General features: G+C 42.8%; 1 protein-coding gene across 3 annotated transcripts; it reads right to left on the reverse strand.

Moving 5' to 3' along the window:
- Window positions 1-26573, reverse strand: usp25 (ubiquitin specific peptidase 25). 3 transcript variants are annotated; one of them, XM_076161227.1, is made up of 26 exons: window positions 26352-26573; window positions 21146-21223; window positions 20689-20833; window positions 20255-20378; window positions 19097-19259; window positions 17845-17931; window positions 14695-14832; window positions 12708-12784; window positions 12465-12538; window positions 11600-11751; window positions 10487-10614; window positions 10205-10300; window positions 9854-10018; window positions 9146-9378; window positions 8946-9016; window positions 8606-8834; window positions 7967-8242; window positions 7048-7187; window positions 6289-6462; window positions 5315-5410; window positions 4297-4475; window positions 3518-3596; window positions 3253-3332; window positions 2760-2883; window positions 1262-1454; window positions 1-489 (listed from the first exon to the last, which is right to left on the reverse strand). In XM_076161227.1, the coding sequence occupies exons 1-26, from the start codon at window positions 26391-26393 to the stop codon at window positions 317-319; spliced, it is 3516 nt and encodes a 1171-aa protein (XP_076017342.1). In that variant the 5' UTR covers window positions 26394-26573; the 3' UTR covers window positions 1-316. The 3 variants fall into 3 exon arrangements, with proteins under 3 accessions (XP_076017342.1, XP_076017343.1, XP_076017345.1); XM_076161228.1 differs by lacking the exon at window positions 6289-6462; XM_076161230.1 differs by lacking the exons at window positions 5315-5410; window positions 6289-6462.
- Between the last annotated feature and the right edge of the window lie 333 nt (window positions 26574-26906).

The raw sequence follows: 26906 nt of genomic DNA on the forward strand, positions 1-26906 counted from the left end.
AACTAGAATGTGCTTGGCTTTAAATCACTGCATGATTGCCATTGTTTTCCATTTACTTCTCCTCTCTCTTTTCTCCCTGCTGTCCTTCCTCTCCTCTTTCCTCTCCTCCTTCCTCTGTCTTTTTCGCTTAAAATATATGTGAAATAATATTTAGAATGATAAAAACCAGTAGCAGCAAAAGAGAAACAGAGGAGTAACAGCTATAAGCGAGTGACCCCTGGATTGATAAGGAAGGCATGGGTTAAGAGAGGTCCATGGATTGTTGCCCGGGGTCGGGCCTGTGATACAGGGGAGGTGTCCGGTCGCCGCTCTGAGCTCATCTCCCATTGGTGGGCACTCTGCCGAGGGCGGCCATGATGCGGCTGAAGCGTTCGCACAGCTCCAGGGTGGAGTAGGGGGGCGTCTTGGGTGGGTCGTGGAAGCTTTTGATCTCCGTCGAGCAGTCCAGTAACTTGGGGAGGAAGTCTGTCAACTTCTCCTGGAGGTTGGCTGCCGTCAGAGGGACACACAGAGAGATAGTAAATAATTCAACATGATGCATTATGAGGCGCTATATCGCCACGTGTACTGATAATATTCGTACCCAAAACATAGACCTCATAAGGTAAATATTTTCAGTTTGATATCACGAGCTCACAAGCTGTCTGAAAGCATGTTCAGCAACAAATTGAAGCACTTCCAACAGAGACTGTGCTTCACACTTTCCTGAACACGGGCCAGGAACTCTAGGAAGAAGTTCCCTATTGACTGGTACTAGGAAGTACTGCTGGGATAACGGCTGAATCTATTCCAAGAGTTGATTCCAACTAAGAAATAATTATGTAGGTGTACTCCCTGAATGTTTCTCGCTTAAAAATTTACCAGCCAATCTGAAATTTCTCTAGCTGTCAAGTTTGACACTAAAGCGTATTATGCCTGAAAGACTTAGGTAAACTGATGGGGTGATGGGCAGACCACAAACATAAGTCAAGTCAAACATAGGTTTTCTAATCTCTACTTGTAACCTTGACATTTTAAGTTTGTGGTTTTCACTGGAAAGGTTTCTCTATTTAGATCAGACTTTGAAAGACAGCTTTGAGATGTTATTTCTGATAATATTAAAGTGTCCAAGGATACACAAGTATGGTTTTAATCTGTGATCTATGCAGTGGCCTGATTATACTGGTCTTTGGCACAGGCATGGGGAATGTACCGGTAACCTGAGCGTTCAACTCTGCCGAAATAGGCCGAGTCTCTCTCTCCCACTCCCCCAAGGACTCACATTCCATCTCTTGGCCCAGGTAGGAGCACCAGCGGTTCCTCATGTCCTCCACTGCCAGCAGGTCCCTCTCAGCGTCTTGGACCAGCAGGAGAGGGAGGCAGGGCACCACCAGCTCGTTCATGATGCCCAGACCGGTGGTTACCTCCTGCTCCTCTCCCGACTCAAACATGGCAGCTGCTTGCTCATTCAATTTCTGAAGGTGGAGACGGTGGTGAATCATGAGAGCTAATGAGAACACACTGATATATAACATCAGAGATATATATAACAGATCTGAAGGAGTCAATCTCTGACTAACATGTCTCGGTTGCCAACAAGTTCAAGCATGTCCGATTCTAAACATATTCTTCAAACACATTTTTATACGCACGCTTAAATGTTATACCTTTTCGACTACTTTAGTTAAAAGCGCTCCTCTAAATAGTTTGGCAGGCCATTGTAACAGGTAAGTACTCTGTATCTTCAGCACTTACAGTAATCCCTCAGATATAATGAATGTCAAATCATATCCTGCAGCTGCTGGAACCGAAGAGGGGCCCATATTTGTTAATGCGTGTGGACAGACTCTTTTCTTCCCGTTCTTGGCCAAAACCACCTTGCTGTCGGAGGCAAACTCACTGACCTCCTCCCCGAGGGTGGAGGGGCTTTTTGCAAGCCAGTGAGGAATTGGGGGGAGGAGGGGGGGGGGGGGGGGGGGGGGCATGAGGTCTGATTTGCAAAACATCCAAGCACATTAACTGTGTCAATGTTAGCAGTGTTTTCAGTTAAAACAAGAGCTGAAGGTAAACAGCTGAGCGGACGGAGCCAGAGGTTCTGGCCAGAGATCTGAGATGACCGATCGGGCTGTGCAGAGCCGAGAGTCAGGGTTAGCTGAGGACACTCTTGTGTCTCATGGTAATGTGTTTACACTCCCTGGCCCTCCTGCTTCCTATTCCCACTCCAATGATTACATTATGAGCACAATGCTGGTGTAAGGTTACTGAGTGCAGCAGCAAAAGACCGCTACAAGGCTGATCGGACCAAAAATACCCTAAGCCCCAACCAATAATGCCTCAACATAGCCCCAAACTCAGAGGGACTAAAATGAAAAGTGGCTGACATCACAATGCTGCAAAGATTTTCATCTGTATATATCAGATGAAAAGCCTTCAGAGGAATCTTTTGTGGGCTGTAAAAGAAGCCAAAGCAATATTTTCAGCAAAAGCAATTTGATTATCCTGCCATGGCTCAGAATTGAAGGGGAAATGTCTGGCGATGTTAGTTTTGCTGAGTCACTTCATCAGAGGAAGTCTGACACAGAGGAAAGGGAGTTACAAAGACGAGGCAGAGATCACAGGGAGAGACACAAAGGTTTCCATTTCAAAACAAAACCTTCACAGAGGTAACACCTTCTTTGTAATTATTTAGCTAACCTGTAGACGTGTACAAACAAATCTCCAGGCAAGATATTGCCAGTTTCAAATGTTGTAATACTGCGTTTCTGCATGCTTTGTCTCACCAGCAAACACTCCCGACGGTAATGACCAAGGAACTCCTCATCATGGCCTCTGTACAGCCCCTTAGTCAAAAGCTCCATGTTGTACTGATACGAGTAAATGAGGTACATCAGGGCCTCCACGTAACTACACAGGGAAAGAGAAACATGACATTCAGACAAAACGGTTTTCATTAAGTTTTTTACTCTGCATTATTTAACTGTGAATCTCAAGATTTTAGAAATGAAATACACTTCATAAATGAATTGCACATGCACAACCCTCCTGCTGTGGAGGAGACACAGAGCTACGACTACAAGTTGCATGTCATTTGCTGCCCTCTGCTGGTGACATTTTAAGACCTATTGGCTGCCGCAGATGGGAAATCAAACCAAATCAGACGAATCATGCAAACAAACAACGTGGTGAATTGAACTTAGTGAGAGTATTTTAGGAGCTGATATTCCCAATGGACATTAAATATCAGAAGGAGCACTGGTATTGGTGTCACCATACTTTGTCTTCTGGAAGAGTTCGAAGCCAGTCATCATCAAGATGGTTGTTTCTCGGAAATTCCTGTAGTCCTGATGCCATATCTGATAGAGGCAAAGACCAGAGGAACAACTGATTTGTAAAGCTGAGGTAATGTCGTAGTAGCAAAATGCTATCATTATTTTGACTTTATCGTAGTAAAAACAACATTTTGAAATACCATGTTAAAGCCAATAAAGACTTGTATTTCTAATAGTTTGTATAAAGGCAAAAACACAGCACTACAGACCTCATATTCATCCATGTTGACCTCCTCGGGCTTAATTAGGTCCAGTTTGGCACGGGCCACATTCATAATACTCTTACATCTGAGGGGGACACGGGGAGTTGGGGAGAAGAACAGACGTTAGCTCTGAGATGGTGCGTCATTGTGAAGTACTCCAGCAGATGAAACGGTCCACCCTGCCCCTAGGCCTTAACATGGCCTAATGAATCACTCTTTAGTGCTGAGAGGAGAAGTGAAACACACCTCCGGAGGCTCCTATTGAGGCCACAAGCACACATAAATCTAATTATCTTGCTCAAAATAGAGGAGAAGGGAGAAATCAATTTTTCTCTCATGAATATGGATCGAGGCCAACAAGCACAATTGAACATTTTTGAGATAGTAAGGCGCATTACATACTGTACTCTAATGGCATGGGGGACGTGATTTTTATTGGCAGGTATAGTTCACATTTTCTGGCAGTATGAAAAAGGCAGAGATGTGTGTAAAGATAAGGTCTTTTACAAAGGTGCAGGAAATACTCCAGGGTAAGAATTTGTTGCCTCAATGTTGAACTGAGACTCTGGCAGGCTGCAGCCAACACAGAACCAAACGACTGCCTCAGCTACAGGCCTCTGCTATCCTCTGCTGGTGATTTTGAGAAGTTGAGCCAATGAAAGATATATCCTAAGCTGAGGCACTGAAGGATCCTGCAGTTGAAGGCGATGATGGTCCACAGACTGGTGTACCATATTTTGCAAACTTTCAACAAATACTGCAGCAGAGTGTGAAGTCCAGCTTACCTCTCATCAAATGCCAGGTTCCTGTCAGCGAACTGTGTGAGCAGAGTCCTTTCCAGAATCTTCTTGGGTGCCTGGTTTTGGATGAAGTAGACGATGATGTGCTGCAGCCGGTAGTCATTCTCTTGAGAAGTGTCCTCTTGGGCAAATCTTAGAAGACGAGCATATTCCAACTTGATCGCCTGACCAATGACAAAGAGGGAAGAAGCACTGATTGAGGTTGAGCTACTTACAGGTAGCCTGCACAGGATGTCAAGTCACATATGAACATATTTTGGAGTATGACTGTTGATGTAGCATTGTAGAGTCGTGTGGGCTGCCCTTCTATAAGCGGGACGTGTTCTGACCATGGACATACATGAAAATAATAATTGGTTTTGATATTTAATATGCTTCTCTGCCAGATGATACATTTAAGAATAACATCAAATCAGATCAGTTCCCTGTAATGAGTGAAACAAGATGGGGCACATTCTAAAATGTTGGACTTGCGTTCTCAATCGACGTACACTTAACACGATCGCTTTGAGCTGATTTACCAAAATGACAACATCTGTTAAAGTTAGACTGACTTGGGCGACACGTTTGCAACTTCAGACTCATATTTGTATAAAACATCTGGATTCAAGGAGCTCAGAATTTGCATAATAAAATGTTACTTTGTGAATTCCAGATGGCACTCACTTCAATGCACTGACAGGCCTGTCATGTACAACTCCAACAAGAAGAGAGAAGTCGACCAGAAAACACTTTCAGGAAATTCCTAAACTAATTTTTTAAAACTATTTCTTAAAAACACAAACCCCCACCCAACTCCGCACAAAACAAAGGCTCTGCTAACACCATGTGTGATCTCTATATAAGATGTTAATCACAATGTAAGGTTGAAGTTAATTTGCCTCAAGTTTTACATCTTTACTGTGAGAAAGCAGACAGGAGAAGACAAGGAAATGACACATAAAATGAAAGGTGAATGGAGGTGTAAAGGCAACGAGGAGAGGTAGAGGAAGATGGGGTGTACCTTAAAAAAGGCTGCCTCAGGCCCACTCTTTTCATATACGCTGCTGGATTTGCCAATGGCCATAATTATACCCTGCATGTTCGGGGTCATCATTGCCTGCCCAGGAAGCAGGAACCATGATAAACATAACAAAACATCCTTGGGACGAATCAAGCAAGGTCAAATGCTACGTTACACGCTTTGATGCACTGCACTACAGCAAACCACAGACAGGGCTTTGGGGCATGCCAGACATCATTCAGCAGTGCATGCATTGGTTAGAGTGACAACTGTGATGGACACAGCCAGTCAGTTCAATGGCACAATGTGTTACCCTCGCGAGGATAATGTGTAAAAAAACCAAGGCAACCGTAGTCGGGCAGTGTATGCCAGGCAGCTAATGGTGCAAGGAACAACACTGACAGCAATTCTACAATCGACGCGCTCTGACCTAAAACTATAGCCGGTATCAAATTACTGAAGTTTATCACTCAGTCGCAGATTAATTATCATCAAAAACAATCTATCCAAAGAATAATATCACAGTTGGAACAAGTTTCAATGGTTAGCAACCTCAAGTTAGGTGTCAGTATGACTAGGTAGAGTTAAATGTTTTACAAACCACAATAGCTATGATATTAACTTTGTCCAAAAGTCGTACGCGTCTGTGCCAAAATGCAGGCTGCTTATAGGAGAGACTTTTCACACAGGAGTTCCTAGTTTTTAGGTCTTTTAGGCTAGGAAGATGGAATTATCTTTTCATGTTTCAATTTCAACACTTTGGTGGCAGCTAGCCTCAAGCTAATCCTCAAAATAGACCAAATATGTAGTTTGGTTTCCTCAGGTGTGAAAAATCTTTTGAAGAACCATGAGGATGAGCAATGATGTTCTTACAACATATATGCAAACAAGCCTGCTCATGAGAATTAGGTGAGATGGTTTTCTGGGAGGGTTGGGGGGATGGGGTGGGGTGGGGGAGGGGGGTGGAGAGCTACCTCGTCATCATACCCCCCCTCCTCTGACTCAATGACAAAGGTCCCCACGTGAGGAATGGCCACCTCTACTATGCGCTGGCCAGGGGGCTCGTCCTCTTTGACGAGGTCTGGAGGAGGGGTGGAGGGGGACTCCACCTGCACCTCTTGGTGAGGGGAAGTGGGAGGGTGAAGAGACTGTAGAGAGAATGGTACAGATGAGACAGGACACAGAGGGCTGATAGAAGCCATGGAACATCAAAAGGTGGAAGGAAAAGGTTAAACTCCCCTGACATCATGGTATTTGAACGCTTTGAACTGACATTTGTTCCTTTGATAGAGCAGTTTTTAGTAAGTTTACATGCACGTTAAGACTCTTGACCGCTCCAATTAACGCAATAAATAGATCATTTTCATTTAAAACACCACATCACAATTGGATTGAAATCAGCCTAACACCCTAGGTTTAAATAAAAGACCAAGATTGAATTTGCCCGTTATAATTGGCATACGACACCTATACATGCATTTCCTCACCTGGTGGAATCTCCTCGCACGCTGATTAAGCAATACATCATGTATATTTGGCAAATCGGGGATCCTATTAATTACATTAGTTTGATCTTACTATGAGGACAGACTCAATAGTGTATGTCAATGTAGTGGCTGAGATATTGGATTCATGCCACACTCATAGAGGGTGGTACAGGATGGGTGGCAATGACTCGTCGGCGCCTGTGCATGTGTTTGTGTGCGTGTATGTCAACATGATGTGTTACATACAGCATTTAGCAATCCTTCAGGGCTTCTCTCCTCCTGCTCAGCAGCAGCCTTGTAGATGGCCCGCTCTGTATCCTCCTGAAGGTGCTTGGAGTCGTTTGTGGGCGAGGGCTGCTCCATGTACTCCGGGTCCTGCTGGGGCACTGCAGGAGGGGAAAGAAGAGCAACAGTTAAGATAAGACTGCATGCTACAACAAAACACAAACACGCTGAGCAAACAGGACTACCACTGCAAACTGAGATAGGTGCTCTGAGGCCGTTTCAACACTAATGTGGATTTAAACTGTTTAACGTGTCAAAAGTTTCCCATCCACATCATTTTGCAATGCACACAAGCTCCTCTATCATCTACCTCTTTTATGATGGATGGGGAAATAATACAAAAAGCACAACACTGCCACCATTTGGTAAAGAGAAAGCCAGAAGTGACAGACCGGTCTCACTGCTAGCACGTAGAAGTACTGTATGTCAGCCATGCATGTGCATATGACAATAAAATAGCAGCTCAATATAATATAGCATCTGCTGAACAAAATGGAGATTATTCAAGCTTAATGTGGGCATTTGTGTGGATTTGTGTATGCAGCAATTCAATAAACTAAAGAGTTAAATATAAAAATCTCTTTAAGCAGGCGTGGCCCATGGGCAGCATTACATAGAAAGAATGGTACTAATTGTAATGTCATGATTCAGGAAATGTATAGTGAACCTTTTCACTCTTAGGATACAATTTGAATTTGGACAATTTAATCTGAATCTGCATTAAAGATTGAAGTAAGTCTGTATGTCAATATCTCAAGGTCACTTCCTCATTCTTTTATCCCCCTCTTAAGAACCAGAGTTTTTCTGGATTTATCGCCTTACCAAGTATTGATTCTCAATTACGCATTCTACTCTACATTCCTGCTGTCTTGACCCTGACCTGCATTGTCTGGAGTGCTGGAGTCGATGCTCATGGGCTGAGGGGAAGAGGAAGAGGTGGAGTTGCTGGACGCTGCAGCGGCAGCAGCGGCAGCGGCGGCGGTAGCTGCTGCAGCCAGGGCCAGCTTCTCTTGCTGAGCTTTACGAGCCTGCAGGGCGTCCCACTCCTCCATCTCCTTGTTGAACAGCTCGTTGTCCTCCTTGACATAGTGCTTCAGGTCGGGTGGAAGTTTGTCCAAGCCGCTGAGTATTTGACCTGTTTCTTTGTCGAACTCCTCTGCACAGATGATAAGGAGAAACAATGAACAAATGCTGTGCACTACATAACATGGTTGGTTATTAAATGCATTAGTAGTACTATAATTGTTTCAACTTGAAATTGTCAGTGCTGCAATGCTGAAGAGAAATAAAAAATGCTATAGTTTTGGAATTGTCCCTTCTACATGACAGCATAAACATGGATTGTCATTGATTGTCCATTTTTAATTGCAGTCTGATCTGGCCACACAAAACTACAAATAATTGTACTAAATATATATGACTGAAGTATACATGATGATCTTTGATGAATGAGCAACCAATCTTCCCAACCAAAAGATGACAAGAGTATGAAGTGTATCATATATGCTATTAAAAGTACCTTCTATGAGAAAGGGCTTCTTGTCATTGATATACATCAGACAGTAGGCACTAGCATTCCGGTAGCCTCCAAAGGAATCCCTGACCAGCTCCTCCCAGGAGGACTTTGTGACAGAGATATCATTGTACTTCATCCAGCAACGCTGATGTGGGTCATAGATGTATGCCCAGTAGTGGCCTGCGTTGGCCTGGCCTTCATGGACCAGCACAGCATGAAGCCGGTATGGAACCTGAAACAATGCAAATATTTAATTTCTGAATAATAAATATAGGTCAATGTTGTTTTTTCCATGTTCATTTTAGTACACATAGACCACAGATCAGATGGCTGTGATGCTCACCTGCATCATGGTCTTGTCAGAGTACATCAAGTCAATGGTTCTGTGGATTCTGGTTATACTGCCCTGCAGATCTGGATGGGAAGAAACCAAATACAGCCTGTGAGTGAACGCAGGAGCTCATCTTTTCACAGATTCACATTAATTCACACTCATGGTGCCACAAAAAGGGGGGGCACATAATGGAGGGCAATGAACCCTACCTCGGGTATCATTCTCCACTTCACTCCTCCAGCGATGCAGGCAGCCCTCGAGCACCCTCAACTCTTCTTCAGTGATGTGACGCGGGGCAGGGTGCATGGGCAGGTCAGGGGGTAGCCGGGACTGGGTGAAGGGCTTATGAATGGGTACTCTCTGTTGCTGGGCTGCAGCGGAGGCTGTGGCGGGGCCCGAGGCTGAACTCTCTGCAGCAGGCAAGGGCTCCTGCTCAACTACACTGCAGGAGCAGAAAAGAAAAAAAAGCTAATAGTACTATACAATTTATTTATAAAAATTGGTACAACAATGAGGCACTGAATGACTCCACTGAGGAGAAAAGGACCAAGGGCAACCAAGCAGAATGATGACAAATCAGTTAAAAATTGTTTAGAGGCCCTTAGTCAACCTTCTAGTCAACCTTAAAAGTTCTGGTTCTGGACCATCTGGGTTATTCGATTACTCAATGCTTCAAGTAGAATAGCCAGAAGACATAAATGTCTGAATATTTTGGGTAATCATTCTGGTAGTCTTGGATGTGGGCAGACATCTACGTATCTGCCCACATCCACTATCTAAGACATGGTGAGACTAGTGACTTATGCGCCACTCCTCAGCACAATCCCTCCCGTTCCAATTTCTCATGTCAAGGACAAATGACAGAGGAGAGGAAAAGCAAATGGAAAACGAAAAGCAACTTTTTTAGAGCAACTTGCCTTGGTATGGGCAGAGGTTGTCCTGTTGTGCCACCAGGGGGCACTGACGAGTCAATGTCTTCCACTGGTGAGGTGCACACTGGCTTACTTGAGGCAAACTCCATGGCATATTGGAGGACATCTGCCAGAGGAAACCTCTTGGGGCCTGAGCCATAACTCAGATACCTGAGAGGGGAAAAAAAGAGAGGGAGAGAAAATGTATTAGTGACAAACAAACACCTGCAATGTCAGAGGGAGGGAGAGAGAAATAAGAGGCATAATGACAAAAGAGAGTGCTTAGTCAAAATGAGGAACTACTCCCATGGCTGTTTTGAGAGCTTCATTAACCTTGGCTAAATAAACAAGTTGTACCTCTCCAGTCGCTGTTGGAGCAGCGTCAAATGCTCTTTCAGCCTCCTGATCTCCTCCCTCTTAATCCGGGTTATATCCCGGTTCCTGTCCATATACCTGTAATGGAAAAAGACAGACTTTGTATAGCTCAATATCACATACGTTGTCTCAATGGGCTTTACAGGCCCACAATATAGGGATACTGACCCAGCCCAGTGCTGGGTTCCCTCTCTTCAAATGGTGAGGGGTATACTATCTATTTTCCATTTGTATTTTGATGACCAGTACATAGACTTTTATTACCTGTCCATGTAGAGCATCGAAGGAAACTCAAGCTTGTTGTGTATCTTCTCGGGCCGTCCGAGTGCTTGGTTGAACTCAAATCTTGACAGCTCAAAGGTCAACACAGGAGGGAGTTCAGTGAACCAGTGCTGTGAGGAAATATAGGAGAAATAGCTTTTAATAATTTTAGTGTGCAGACAAAAGTACTTCCATATTGTGTTTATTCCATTTGTAGTCTAACAAAAATTAGTTGCACTTTTCAATGCGGCCCGCCGAACACCCCCCCACTCCCGGTCAGACGCAGCGCAAACCAGAGGGGCGCTTATATCGGGTGCTCAGTCCATTCATATCAGAACGACAAAAAAGAACAACTTGCGGGTGTTTGTTGATTTATCCTATTCTTTATCTTAACAATTTGGAATGCATTTCAAGTTTTTTTGTCCTAAAACCTAAAAAAACAATGTAATAAACCATCCACTGAAATGATAAATACGAACAATAACGACTTATATAAAACTAAAAAAATAAGCGAATAACTAATGACTAGAATGGAAATCTTCTCAACAGACTGGAGCGTCACTTCTGCTGTCCCTTGAGCAGAAAGCTGGTGCTTTTCCAGAGGGCTCAGTGCCACGTCCATCTGCGGAGTGGACTGGTAATTAGCTACTGACAGCTGCTGTGGGACAGCATAGGCAAGGCTACAGCTAACCAGAGGTCAAATCCAAAATAGCAGGGGTATCGCTTAGGGGCAAGCAGATCAACTCTTTGAAGAGCATTTACCTCCTAATCCCAAATTAGTTAACCCCTTTGTCTTTTCTTATGTGGCACTATAACCAGTAGGCTAATTTACTTTTGTGAAGACTTAGGAGTTGTGGCAGGCGGGCAACTTCTGTCATTTTACGATAATTTACAGCAAATAGCTGCTTGTTAAATATCAGTGAACCACAGCTGCCAAAATTGTATATGTACTCTTAGTCCAATTAACAGGTTCATTTCATTCTTCCTGTGGATGCATTTTTGGCTTCCATTACTGTAACTACAGTCTGGGTTTGAAAATTGTACAATACCTTCATGCTTAGTGTGCAACCCATGTTTTGTCCAACTTTAAAGAATGTCCATCAAAGTGGCACTGACCTCTTGTCCAGACCTGGCAGAGTTCTCTGCCGAGTGCAGGGACTCGATCTCACCCTCGATCATTGCTGCCTCCAGACACTCGTGGAGATCCTTGAAGCCGTTGACCTGCAGGGGGTACTGCCCAAACATTTCTGTGTTTTCAAATTTTTTACCTGTGGAATGTATTAATTATTAATATCATTAATAAAGACAGACAAACATATGAGCTCTGATGTAGTGAAACAGACTGTTATTATTGTTGAATAAACAAGGAGTTGTGGGAGTGAGGAGGGTGTTAGAGGGTATCATTAATCCTAGAGCTGTGTCATTGCTGTATGTGTGAGAAAGCTAGCGAGTAAGAGCTGGAGAAAGACCACCATATGCAGGTGGGACACAAGGACTGCAATAGCAGAGAGAAAGAGATAGAGAAAAGTAATAGCAGCCATTTCATATCCGTTTGCATCTAAGATGAATTTTCACTGGTTCAGCAGACTCACTCATCATGACTACTAAAACAGCAGAGTTCTGTGCATCAAGTACAGATGAGAAGCCCCCCCACAAAAAAGAGGGAGAGCGTTGCAAGCGGGCATGCAGATGAGGCTTTAAGGTCACTCCATGAGCAGAGGAGCCTGCATGCCCAGCTTTGGGTGGCTCTGGGCCAGTATTGTCATGCATAATAAGCACAATGTCAATCAACTGTCAAGGTCTTCGACAATCAATGCAGCTGCCCTCCTCTTTTACATGGAGCACATCTCATTAAGACAAGGTCACCTTTCATTACTGGGAGCAAGGACTAGCTAGCTTTCTGGCTGTTATATTGAAGCCATGGTCTTATCTCTCCCCATTCTTTATATTCATTGCTTTCTATTTAAACAACTAATCTCACCTTCCAGGACACCCACTGCAAGGAAGCGCCCATAGAAAAGCTCCACCATGGGGTTCTTTGGCTTCTCACCCTCCCTGAAAAAGGAAAAAGTTAAACACACAGGATAGCTGTTTAAAGAGAACATATGTGCAATCTACACCGCATTGCCTGTTAGGAGCTTTGCTGCCCACTATTCTCAGCCATGCATGTGTCTACTTCCTATGTCCATTCTTTCTGCCTCTGGTTTTTAAGAGTTGTAGTTACCTGTCCTCCTCTGCCTTCATCTGGAAGGCATCCTCAAGCCAGTCCAATAGCTTGTGCGTGAACTCGCTCACATCCTGCTGTTGAGCAAAGCAAAGATACGCATAGGAAAAGACCAATTACAGCACAGGCATTGGGCATGGAGGTCACAAAGTCAAACTGCAGGTCTGCAAGTTTGCTCCTACAAGCAAAGAGATCCAATCAGTGGAATCAATGCCGTGTCATTTGCTGATATACAGTGATGTTTGGATATGAGATGACGTTGCAAAGATGTTCACAGATTGATGCACTTCAAAGGGGACCGGCAGACCTAGAGGGTACACTCTCATAGACATCAATGCCACCCGGTAATTCAGGTCAATGCCTCCCCAACCTGACTAATACACATTGGACAGACATGACTGATGAGTACCGGCCAAGACAGATGACCCGATTTAACCTCGACAGAGAAACTACCACAGCACAATTGCTTAAGGAAAGGACTGGCAATATGGAACAGATGGTGAATAAATATCATCTGACATGATATATACATACAAAGGTTAATTCCTGGTCTATATATATATATATTTATTTTTTTAACAAAGATCGGGGGGGTGAGGGATTAACAGCTATACATAAGTGTCTCTCTCTTCAGAAAAGCTGAGTCAGTAGAATGATAATGAAATTGAAAGTTAAGCCCTCAGCCAAAAGGACATGACAAAGAGGGGGATGAAGTTATTTAATCTTTTGGGTATATGCAAAAAGCAAATATGAAGCTTTGTTGGTTTCCCATAGAAAGTAATTATTCATAATCAAAGTCTGAGAGTAACTGCCAAAATGATGAAACATTCATGCAATAAGCAAAATGGTGGCCTGGTGGTGCCTGGCAGAGGAACATGTATTCCATCAGTCTGGGTGCTTGGAAAATATATATTCTAAAAAATATAAAGCTGATATATTTCATCATTGAGAGAATTAAAGGATTATCATTACCATTTCATGATATAGAAATACAAGTTAGAGGTTCGGAATCATTCATCATTCTCTCAATCCTGACCTGACTCCTTGCACTGCTCCCTAGAGCCTGAAGAGCAGGGGTGCCCAATAAGTCAATCAAAGGTAATGTGGGTAAATCGCATGGCATTGAAAAAAAGTTAGCCCATCATCTATCCTTACTATGGCATTTGCCACTTGATTGACGTACAGGTAAGCCAGTCTGAGATATTTCGAAGAAAGGAAATTTGGAGTGGCACTTTCGGACAGTTCACAAAACGTACGACACTGACACACAGAGAAACGTATGACTGTCCGTGATTTTCACCACCAACTTCTCGTTGCCGGCGCCGACACCGCAGTGGCGGCTCCACCGGCCACTTGATCTTCCATCACTCACAGTATCGCCACTCGCCGGTGCTGGCACACACGGCGGCACACACGACAGCACACACGGCGCCAACCCCAAGTCAGCGAAAATCACAGTCAGCACCCCCCCTCAACGAAAATCACGGACAGCACCCCCCCCCCCCCCCCCCCCACTTCTGTAGGTAGATCATTTTGACTTGGTCATTTTAAAAGTAGCTCCCAAGCTGAAAAAGTGTGGGCACCCCTGCTGTCGAGCCTGTAATACAACCTCAGAACTCCTCCGACGCCTCTTTGGTCCAAACCATGGCAGATGGTCAGCATGTCACAAAAACAGCTCATGTGCATGTATTCAGATTCATGAAACCTGGTCACCATCTCTGATGTGCTGTATATCACGCAGCACAAACAACATTTGAACGCTCGGTTATTGTTGTGCCCACAACATAACTACAATGTGAGGGGACATAAATCAGATTCATAAAATCGTGGTCATCAGTTCTGACCTCTGGCTCTCATTCAATAAAAAGCAATAAAAAAAAAAAAGTGACCCTTTACCGAGTTGCTGGTCATCCCTCATTTAACTGTCTGGAGACAAATGTATAGAGAACAATGAAAGTGCTGCAGGTTGTGGCCCAACGAGGCTTACCTGCTGCGACTCACTGGACTTGAAGGCGTCTTTGAGGATTTCCACAGCTCGTGATGGATCCACATACTTCCTCTTAGACCCCACCATGAGGGAGAAGAGGTTCCTCAGCTCCTGCATGAAGGGCAGGTTCCTGTGCTCCTGTTTGGATTGACACAAACAATAATTCTATTACAACCAAACAGTTTGTGACTTGTCCCTGAGGGGTGTCTGGCAAGCCATACCATTATTGAATATTTACCCATCCTCCAATATTATAAAATAAATAAGGTGTAAAATTGTTTAAGCATTCCAGATTGTCCATTTTAGGGGGAAGATACTCACTATTAAACATCATCTCTACAATATCATTGTGATACGTCAGTTATGCTATTGGTAGATTGCTCGTCTACGTGGAAATAACTGTAGTTGTTTTCTAGTTTTAGCCTCTACCATAAAAGGGCATGAGTCTTTGAGAAGTCCAAGCCGTTTGGATATGCAACAGAACTGAAGTTACAGGGCAGTGAGTTTCACTGTGGACTGCTTTTTAAAACACAGAGGGAATTCTGAATGGTTGTCAACTGGTGCCAACAGCATATGAGCCATTTGGAGGGTTGTATAAACAGGAAGTTCTGGGTATCCATTTTCTGGCAAAAATACCTTTCGTCAGCACATTCAAAGCAAAATCATACCCTGGGACCGTTTTCTACAGTCTAGACTGTTATGTTATCAAAATCATTTATATTGCTAGATTTCTACTTGTAAGGGCTATGGTGTATTAACAAATGGGATTGCCAAAGTTTTACCCAACTTTGGGTAAAACTATTTGGGGAAATCAATTTACAATCACATAATCTAGGTCTGTTTCTCTAAATCAGCACACAACGATTTGAGCCTTTTTCAATCGCATTAAGCAGCCCTCCATTTCATCCCCTTTGGTGATATTAAGGATCAAATTTATTGATTTTGCTGTGTTGATTTCCTAAATTTTGCCACAACATTTTCTATTAATCAGACCTTTGGCACAAAATAAAAATAAAAATCTAAAGAGCACACAACAACAACAACAACCTGTAAAGCCCTTTGACACATTTTATTTGATATTGGTCTATAAATAAACTTGGACTTGATTTGACCTTTATTTCCATGAGTCATGTAGTTATCATAACACATCATCTAACTTTAGCGTCAAGTAGTTTAGACAAACAAATTTAAGTAGAACTATTGGCAAGACAAACTTTACAAAAGCCATCTGGATTTAAACATTCCAGTATGGCATGATAAGCAGCTTATACAATGGAAACCCACAGGATTCACACTTCTATATGCACCCTGCTCCTTTAAACACAGCACACAGCAGTAAAGGTGCTGCTGCACGCACTTCACTATCCCGCTATGTAATAGGAAAATGAAGATCCCACTTCAAGTTTTAAAGTGCATGAAGCATACCGACTATGCAGAGAGTTACAAATACCAAGTACTATTCCTATTGCAAATTGGAAATGAGTACTGCAGTTACACATATTTCAATTATCAGTGGAAAGTTGTGCTCAGTTACTGAAAATGTAATGACTTCCTCCTGTTTTTTTAACTAGACTGTATTAAGAAAATACTTAATTCTACAAAGTTTTTATTGTATGCTACTGAGTCAGTGAAGCTGATGTCAAGATAAGAAGCTAAGCCTTTACGACTAAGGGACCAGAGATCTGAGATGACCAACCCAAACCACACTTCCACATCAGAGGCTTAGACCAGATTAGTGTCAAGGCACTAAATCTGTGGTGAGAAATCTGTAGGGAACAAATGAGGAAAACAAGAAGAAGCTGACCATTGTGAGACCACAATGGACATTCACATTGTTGCACACAAGACAGAAGTTGGCCTGTTGGCTTTAAACCTCTGTGGACGTCTCAAAATGAAGCCATTATTTAGTTGGGTTCCTGTGTTAATGTAACTGTGCTTAGGTCTGTTGTTGTCCAGTTTCAAATAAGTGTTTACACAGAGACTGCAAAGGAATCTCAAGGCTAACCTTATCTTAACTTCAACATAAAAGGCCAAGGATGATGCTTTAACCACAGAAAGGAATGCTGCATGGTCCAACAATGTTCTCAGATCACACCTCATCCCTTGGTGTCACATTGAGGGCCGTATAATAGGCAAATGGTGAAGGAATGTTATCTCAATCCACTGACCTCTAGGCGCGGGGACAAAGTAGTGGATACATTCACACATCTCATTTCTGTTGTCACTGGGTGTTCCAAAGAACCGATGTGACGGTTTTCCTTGGTTGTGGCAAAAGTATGTACATGTCCAGGATAAGGGTATCTAAGAGGCCATTGAGAAAAAGGCTCTCTCTCTTCTGTCTGCGCTCTGCTACCCTCTCTTCTATATTCTCTTCTACCTGGGGCTCTGTCTCCCTGTCTCTTCTCTTTCTCCCTGATCCTGCTCTTTCTTTCTCCCAACCTCCTTTTCCATTCTTCTCTTCTTTTTGACCATCATTACCTGGTTCGTTTATCATTTGTATCTATGTAGATCTTCTTTTACACTCTCTCAGCTATTGCAACTGTAATGTCAGCTCATGTTAGTAAACTATCCACTATTCATCTCACTTCTATTGTGCCATGCCTCTCTGTGAAGCTAAATTAGCATCACTAACATCATAGTGCCATTCTTATTTATTAATGGAGTCAGATAAAACACAGTTAGCTATTTCTGTCCATAGGGTGTGAGTTTTTTCATCCTTACACCATTGTTGTACCAACGTAACACAGACGGATTTGGGAGGCTGAAACTTGTAAAAACTGGAAACGTGTGTCGTGCATGTACATTTCAATTCTATGGCCATGTCATGGTGTCATGAAACAACACAACCGTTGGTGCTCCTAGTATTTTCCATGCTGTGAGGAAAGCAGACTACCAGGGACAAAATGCTAAGCTGTTGTGACCTTTGGGTAAGATCACACAGATGCTAAATGGATTCTTAATAGCTTACACTGATGTCATCATGGTGGCTCTCAGAGGGTCAAATTCTCAGAGGTGACACACAACAGGTCTAATAGGCTTTGGGCAGATGTGAGGTCCAAGACCTAACTAACTAGAACTGAAAGTTATCAAACTCTGTTGTTGTGGCTTGCTTCTGTTGCCAATGATGTGGAAGGAATGTGGAGTTCTCACCTTCTGGTTACGTGGAAGGTCCTGGACCCTGGCCGGAGGAAAGTAGTTGAGCACCAGCCTCTGGAACTCCAGCAGGTTGAACAGAGACTTTGGGGTGACAGGGGGGAGAAGGATGCATTAGTGAAGTCCACCAGCCTCAGACCAACTATGTGCGATAGTTCTAAAACAGACAACACAACGGTATACGAAAAATCAAAGTGTAGTTTTGCTGTCGACTGTACCACTCTAAAACAATAATTGTTCACTGGCTTACATTACGTTTCCCCACTACACCAAACGAAAATCTACAGGCCATTATGCATGGCAGTATGCGTTTACATAATCGGACCGTGGATCTAGGATAATTAGTGGCATCATTACTCATTTAAAGAACCACATACTTATTGCGTACATTTTGGCTTATAGCTCTATGCTACAAAGAGATGTGTTTAACCCAATAAAATAAGTTAATTTTCACATAGAATTGAGCTAAAATGAGCAGGTTTGCATCCAAATTTTAATGGGGGTTGAGGTTACGTTTTTTGCACCCTTTTTCCATTTTAAGGGAGTAATTGCATCTTTGCATATTGCAGTTATTAGTTGCTGCCTCCATACATACGACAGCGCTCTTATTTTCTTCCAAAGAATTCAAAAGTCCCTTTTTCAGGGGGAAAAGACCACTGGCTTTCCAAAGCTACCCCAATATTAGTAATTGGCCCTCATAGTCCACACATAATAGCTATCTTGTATAACTTCATCTCATGCTGTCCCAGTCTTTCAATTGGATTGGAACAGCAATTGGATTAAGTGTAATGCTTTGCATTATTTGTGATGTTCTTTCATAGGCTGTTTTTGTTTTATTCTGTATGTTTGACTGACTATTGATTAATCTTATTTCATTGTTACAATGTTTGAAAAGGGCATTTAAAACTTTTTATCAAGTGCTTTCAGTAAATGTAGCAGCAGGGTCAGGTTCAGGCTGCACCTTCTTCTCAAGAGTGGGAGTTGCATTACACACAGACGCCAGGCATCATGTGATGGTGTATCCAGTATTTATCTAGCATATTTCAGCTCAGGTCACACTCTACTCTACTTGACTCCACAAGGATACAGGAAACTCTTTGTGACAGTGAGGCTAAAATGTTCCAGCATATGAACATTTACACGACTCTCCTACCCACTGGAAAGAAAGCAATTTGTAATAACAGAGTGCAACAACAAATTGAAAAGAGCCAAGAAGACAAACACAATGACTTTTAATTTGTGATCCCACCTGTATGACTGCACTGAACCAGCAGGTATTGCCCACATTTTTGAGCCCAACAGGGCAGTTGTCTATCCTCTTCCTGTCATGGGGGTTGGGTGAGTCACTCCACACTTCTGTGTGAGTTCGCTTCAGACTTGCCTTGTTCTCTGCAATGCTGGCCTCCAATACTCTAAAACAGAAAACTAAAGTGAGGAAGGCACCGGACAGAGACAGTGAAAATCCTTCCCAAGTAATGTTATTCTCGAAGGTTCTCTTTTGGGTTTTTTAATTAGTCTCACTTTGCATGACCTACTGTATCTCCACACTAGTGTGCCAGCGCAGGATAAAGGTCACATTACACCCACTGTCATCTGAGGATGAGAGTTGTTTGAATTCTTACTTCTTCTTCTTCTTACTACTTACTTAACTTCTCAGAATTGTTCTTTTATTATCACCAAGCATGTCAGCAAGACCAATTCCTTGTTCCTAGAGGATGGAGTGCAAGGAAGCAGAATGGAGTGGTCCACATCTGCTCACACACTGGCGTTTAAATATATTGATCACTAAAACTGACCATTAACAGATAGAGGATCCTAGGCATTGTGTTTAACTCAGATCATATTGCACTTGAGATATCAGTTCTGCTTTAAAATGTAATGCTATGAAGTCAAGCTAGACCGGACCTTGATACGGTATTTAAGACTATAAACGATACATTTGATTCAAATGGACGTCTCGATTTTCTCAGGATTATTTGCAGAAGATTCTGGCAAATCCCTCTGAGCACATGAATCCATATATGGTGAAAAACAGGAGAAAATCCATGATAATGAAAATATTCAAAGTCAAAAGTTTAAACCTATGAAATATAAAGGAACAGATTTAGCTAACATTTACGTCTTATTCAGTTAGTTATGGACATTGTCTCTCATCCGCAAACAAAATTTGAAATATTCACAAACTGAAAAAGATATCTTCATTTTATGGTTTAACGTGGTTGCATATATTTGCTGTGTTCACATGTGGAGCTAAAAGTGTGGCCAAACTCGAAACCATGTCTGTTGGAATCACAACTAAGGGAAATCTGCAATGTGTATAGGTTGTTGCCATGTGCAGAGAGAATCACACAGAATTATAAATCAAACTTGTGGCATATTTATTATGAGCGCAAAATGATGGGCCCACCTGCTGATGGCCTGCTCCTCATCAGTGATGCCCGTCTCCCTAAACGCTCGGCTCGACTCCTCCAGACTGAGAGCGATGGCCCTCTGCAGATCATCTTTATCGTCCCCAGTCAGGTCAATAACATCTACATCAACACGCACAGACACAGGCACCTCGTATAAACTCCAACTTTCCCTTTGGGTCCCTGTATTCCTTGGGGAAGTATTGAAATCCTTGCACCGGCTTTAAACAATTATATTATACACAGCAAGCCATAATGAGATGCACAAGTCTTGATTTTATACATCTTTGCTGCAGGTTAAAATGTAAATACAGATTTGCATAATTTACATATCACTGAGCCTGATCCTTTCCTATGGTAATCCAAACAGATGTTAGATTATCCACGTTTCCTTTGAACTCATCCCTGTAATGTGGGCATGTATGGGGCTCACTTGTGTCTGCCTGGCTGCCCACGCTGATGTATCTGTCGCTGGCCACCTGGGAGGTCTGGTAGTAGGTGGCCTCATCCTGCTGGGGAACTTTGGCGTTCTTCTCCGTCAAATAAGCCACAGCCTCTGCAAGGTCTCCATTGCTCACCTACGGTAACGGAGAGGAAAAGGATGAGAGGAGGCTTGCGGTTGAATTTGACTACAGCAAATACACATGTAAGGAAGTTCTGACACTCTAAGTGGTAAAACTGGATCATTTGCAAATTACACAGCGGACAAGTGAAGAAGCTATTGAGGGAGGTGTGTTTAAGGGAATTACATAAAAACAGCTTGTGAAGACTGTGTGAGACAGACATAGATAGAAAATGTGTTCATTACATATACAGTATGTATGTATGCATGTGTGTGCAGCACCTATATTAAGTGTGTGTCATGCACGTTTGCCATGTCAGTGCTGTACCTGCAGAGCCTGCTGGAGCAGCTGGACATCTGTGGTGCCTGTAACCTCCCTCAACTGGTTTAATAGAGTCTGCTGGTGCTGTTGGAAGGAGAAGAAGGACACAAGGCCATTCAGAGGAGGGCATACGGAAAGAAGGGAATTGAGTAGTGTCGCTCTGTTTATGAAACATCAAGACCTGTACTTTTTCAGTGACAGGAGCATAGGAAGGGCACAGAGCATCTGATATTGATATCCGATATACTGTATGGGGAATGATGACTCAAACTTTGTGCCAAGCAGAAAATGAAACTATACTTTCAAGGCCTTGCTGCACTCTTTGAAGAGTAAACTTCTTGAGAATCATTTGCTTTTTCCAACTAGAAAGGCACTCATTAGCGCTATTACCTTCCGCCAAGGCTGAATGAGCCAAAATTGATCTTGATCGAATAAAATAGCATTGATAAGTTCTGACATGATATCCCGAGTCTGCATTTGGCCCTCTTCACACTTCACAAAGAAAGGATTAGGATCAGCTGGAGGATTGAACCCTGGCACTTCTAACTGTGTCGCAACAGTGCTACCCACTGTGCCAAAGTGAATAAGCCTTATTAATCATGAAAAACAAATCTGAAAATGTATTGCAGGCACCTGATAGTGTTTTGTGGGTAAAATGCTGTCTTTTCAATGGGATTTTAATATCACTTTGAAAGAAATTGACTGATTAACTGATCACTCTTTAAATCTCAGTATCTGAGCCATCTTCTCCCTTGGCCCTCCCACTACAATTCATTCAAATCGTTGCAGGACTTTGTTAGTAATGCTGCTATCAATCAACAAACCAATGAATGCAGACATAAACATAACCTTGACCGAGGTAACGGTAAGCATCGACAGGCTCAAGATCTAGACTAATCCAGGTTTTCTTAAACAATAATTTAGGCTTTTTCACCATTTTAATCCTCACCCACAATATTGCCTCTTTCCTTATGTCACATTAGCAGCATAACTGTATAAATAAAGCTGTGGGCATGGGGGGGAGGTGTGGTCACACTTCTCTGGCTCTAGCTACTAAAGGAAAATATGTTTCATGTGTTGTATTGGAATTGCGGTTGTGTACGAGTGCAACTATGATAGGTCTGAATATAAGAGGACAAACTATTTCCTTCTTCAAACCTTCTTGCTATAAAAAGCATGAAATCACAATGTCACATCATTTTAAAATATACAGACTTTGCCCTTTCTGAAGATATCTTCAGCATCTTGTTCCTCATTCCTATGACTACATTAAGGTGTGTGTAACTGGTGTCTGGCCTACTGATATGTCAAACCCAGCTGCACCGTAGGACCTTACGATACACTTGACAAACGACTTGTAGCCTGAATGAATGCACTCCAAACAACGTGGGAGTGCACTTAATGTCAACATGTAAGACAGAAGAACACAAAAATCTAACAGCGCTTTCACAGGTGCACTGGGCAACAGTCGAGACTTCAACTTCAAAGATGGTGCAGATCAGGTGCATCAGGGACCAGATGTACTAAGCATTTTGGGAAGCAAATTTGACACATTCACCTCTAAAAAAACGTGTGTAATGTGTGAAACAGGTGCACAGGCCTGGAAGTGCAGTTTGCATGACAGCTCCCTCCCAGCTGAATCAATTCCCCCAGATCCAAAGACCACATTCAACATACTAAACGGGAATTTTGAGATTTCCCGATGTTATTGGAGCCATAGATTGTACACACACACTGCTTGCCCCCCTTCCTTTATAGAAATCGACAACACACATATTCCATGACTGTGCAAGAATGCAACACACAGAACCACTGATGTTGTATCCTGGTTCTGTCCATCACAGTTTCATCTTCAGGAACAGCAACACACACTGGATCATATGTGCATGCTTTTTTTACTTCACTTAGTTCACTCCTGGCCGCATTTTGCACTTCGTGTCTCATGTACCTACACCTGTCCCTCACGCCCCTCTAGCCTAGATGGCGCTTTTCTATATCTGCTGCAGAGACAGATTAGCGATTTCAAGCCTGCCCATATCTAGTGTAAATCTGTGCACAACTTTTTGTGATCTTTGAGTGCATAAATGCTTTGACCCCAGGGGGCAACTGTTTTCCCAGGGTGATTAGAGAGTGAAAACAGAGTTCACACCTTTGTTGGAGTCACCAAGTATTAATAATGCACTCAGACTAAACTGTGTCTGGCCCTGCTCACGATTTACGACAGAAGGATATGCAACTCTCTGCTGTGAGCCCTATGCTCATGCAGTAAGACAGGACGGAGCGCCACACAGCTGGACTCCAATACAACACTGTTCTTTTACAACCTTGAAACTATTAGATTCCCACAGAGCACACACACACACTCATTTAGCTGAAATGTCACTATAGTGAAAAAGAAATATTGTACTAGAAGTCTGGCAGTCTATAAGGCCCCACACACACACACACACACACACACACACACACACACACACACACACACACACACACACACACACACACACACACACACACACACACACACACACACACACACACACACACACACACACACACACACACACACACACACACACACACACACACACACACACACACACACACGTTTGCATAGTTAACATGTCTGACATCCCAGTCAGAAGTAGTGATTTTTGAAGGCATTCCTAACTATGACTATTATGAATGAAGCCATGTGGGTCATGGACTTATCCAGGCTTTTAATTCAGCTAAGACTACGCCACTGGGAAGAAAAGTAAAGAAGCGTTTTCGGTGTGTTTTGGTCAGTGCGAGACAGTGACGTAAGCAGGATGGTTAGTGTGGTCGGGTCAGGGTAGGCTGTGGAAATGCACACCTATGATAGATTTGAGCCAAGTCACCCCCAAGAACGCTGCCTCCGACACGCATACTTCTCTTCTGCATGTGACATGTCTGCAATGGTTGTTTGTCACATTGGTCATAGGGCCTTCAAGAGCAGCTGGTGGATTACACCACAAAATTCTCTGCATGGTAGATAAATACAACTTTGGGACTTTCCAGCAGGTCACAGACAGGAACGTTCCCTCTGCTAAGCCTAACACTCAACGCTATCAGGTTCTCACAGCGGCACTGTTTGCACACGTGACAGAGTTGAATTTAAAAACAAATTTTGAGCTCAAGACAAGCTTGGGTCTTCAACATGATGTATCATCACTATGATTCACAGGTCACTACATGTAAATCTGCACCACACCCTGTTCCCAAGGAGCACTCTGGTGATCCGGCGCAAATTAGCAACAAGCTCTCCAACGACTGGCACTAACTACAGTACATTCAGCTAGTTACATTTTAAAAGATTCTTCCTCAAGTGACCACACTTTAATAAAAAAAAATAAAATATGTACTGCCTATGAGAAGTTCTGCTGTCAACTTTCCAATGCAGAAGAGGAAGACGAGGGAGAAATGGATGAGAAGCTGTTTTTTAAATTAATCTCACCAGTCGTCGTTTGTCTTAATTATTAATGGCCATTGGTTAATATATAAGAGCATGAACATTGACATATGGATAAACATACATCGCAAACATCATAATACAAGATGTGGCGTCATACATACTTCAGACTAAGCTGGTGAAAAACACATCTAGTGAAACTTTATACCAACTTCCACTACTAACTAACTTCTACAACAACAATCAACATGATTCTCTTCGGGACATTTTTGTCAAAGGGCACACTAACAACAACATCCCCATGAGCCATAACCGTTTTAACTGCCTTTGAATTCAATGGATTTTAGTTCCCTTTTACTCTGAATCTCATCCAACTTAGTAGAATTAATATATCCAAAAAAGTAAACACAGGGGTAAATTTATGATTTGAGTTTGCTGCTTGATTTTGTGATTGGATAAGAAGAATTCCACTGCTCAAAATGTTTATTATACAAGCTTTAGTCTCACTTAATGCTCATGTGCAGTTTGTTTACCTTTTATGTTGCCCCTCTATAATGCAGACTGCATAACCATGTTTACCTTATACTACGGATTTTGCATAACCATGTTTACCTTATACTACGGATTTTGCATAACCATGTTTACCTTATACTACAGATTTGAGGTTTGGGGCTGTCAAATTAAGGTTGTAGGTTTATAATTTTATTGTATTTTGCCCTTTTCCCCTAATGTTTCGGACCAGCATCAGCCCGGGTTTGAGTGAAACTAATTGGTCGTTCTGCTTGGGCCTGTGTTCTCTCACTTTCGCAGAGGCACCGACGTCTGTTACGTGCAGTTAAAATCGAAACTTAAACGCTAAGCAACTCGAAAGAAAACAATCACAATAAAAAAAAGCAGAGTTGCACAAGGAACCATCTGATCTGTGTACGAACATAATTCAAGCGGTTACGTAATTTAACCAAAGCTATGCCGTGCTGGCTATGGGCTCTCGCTGGGATACATATCATAACTAGGTAGCCTAAGAAGCGACTCATGTATCAGTATGATGGAGTGTAACCTAACTATCTCCCCCTCTGCTGCTTAAACCCCCGGCAGACAGCAGCTAATGACTCGCCCGCGTCTCCCAAGCGTCACCGCCAGGCATGCTTAGTAAACAAAGCTATCAGATACGGCTTGAGTAACCTAAGAAACATTTGCAAAAGCAGTTCCACGCAGTATCCGCACCTCTCGACTAGGCCCGATGTGGTTGAACTGATTAAGCTGCTGATGAAGTGTGAAAATAGGCAGAATCTCTTACTAATTATTAACATGTTTACGGTACCAAAGCTGTCACTGTTCCTCAACCGTATGTATTTAAATTGACGCCACAGTTAGCCTAAGTAGCTAACGTTAATGAGTCACGTCCACAAAATCGTCTTGAATATGCGCATTAACACCTGGATGGTGTGACGAAACTTACAAAAATAACGCCTGTGTTTGTCTAACTTTACTTATATAAGTGGAAGTTAGCTTAGACAGCGCCTGCAGCTAAGAAAATCTCTGCTAACGCTTTCAGCTAGACTGGGCCTAAATGAACTAATTTGTAATATATATATATATTTATATATATACACACGCAATATTTTGCGTGTGTTCGCCGTTTTCCCTGCGTGTAACATCGATGTGACGTAAACACACTAAACATGTAGCTTGTTAACAAACTCTACGAGTAGCTTTGAGTAGCTGTGACGCTATGTAGCTAAAGCTAAAGTTAGCTAGCCGCCAAGTTAGCGTTAAAGCGTTTACCTTCTGAGAATGCTGCTGGAGGACATTCTGCTCCACGGTCATGGCCGCTTCAGAGGAAAACCTAATTAAATTCAAATCAAGAGTAGCAAAGTGCGCGGGTTACATCGAACCAAAGACGAATATAAGATGATGCTATGATGTCCCCTCCTTAATCAGCGACATTACGGACACCATGGCAGAGTGACTAGCCCAGGTCGGCAACAGGAATGAAAACATTGCCGCTCCGTAGATCCGGGATCGATTACTCGTGTCTGTTTGAACCGCATTTACGTCACCACTACAGTTAGGGGGAATCATGTAATGTGCTTATAGCGCTTTACAACACATCACATTCACTCATTCATCATACAGAGGGATTGTAAGAGCCCAACCTTCATATCAGGAGCAGTTGAGGGTTCAGCGTCTTGCTCCGCAACACTTCGGCAGACTCTCAAGGCAAGGTGGAGCCCGCAATGAGATGCCCGAGCCAAGACCCCTGAAGTCATATTAAACTACGTACACGAATAATCAGACTTTAAATCAAGTCATTCATAAATATATTTAACGATTTACACT

Source organism: Genypterus blacodes, unplaced genomic scaffold, assembly GCF_046128005.1.
Source record: "Genypterus blacodes isolate CSIRO-AG114 ecotype Tasmania unplaced genomic scaffold, CSIRO-AGI_Gbla_v1 ptg000111l_1, whole genome shotgun sequence".
Lineage (NCBI taxonomy): Eukaryota > Metazoa > Chordata > Actinopteri > Ophidiiformes > Ophidiidae > Genypterus > Genypterus blacodes.

Excerpts from the sequence above, each read along its gene's own strand:
- usp25 (XM_076161227.1), bottom strand. The coding sequence starts at position 26,393 with ATGACCGTGGAGCAGAATGTCCTCCAGCAGCATTCTCAGAAG. Across the intron at positions 10,019-10,204 it reads CTCCAACAGCGACTGGAGAG|GTATCTGAGTTATGGCTCAG; the intron begins GTACAACTTGTT and ends TTCCCCTCTCAG. Across the intron at positions 6,463-7,047 it reads CTGAAGGATTGCTAAATGCT|TCTCTTCACCCTCCCACTTC; the intron begins GTATGTAACACA and ends TTCTCTCTACAG.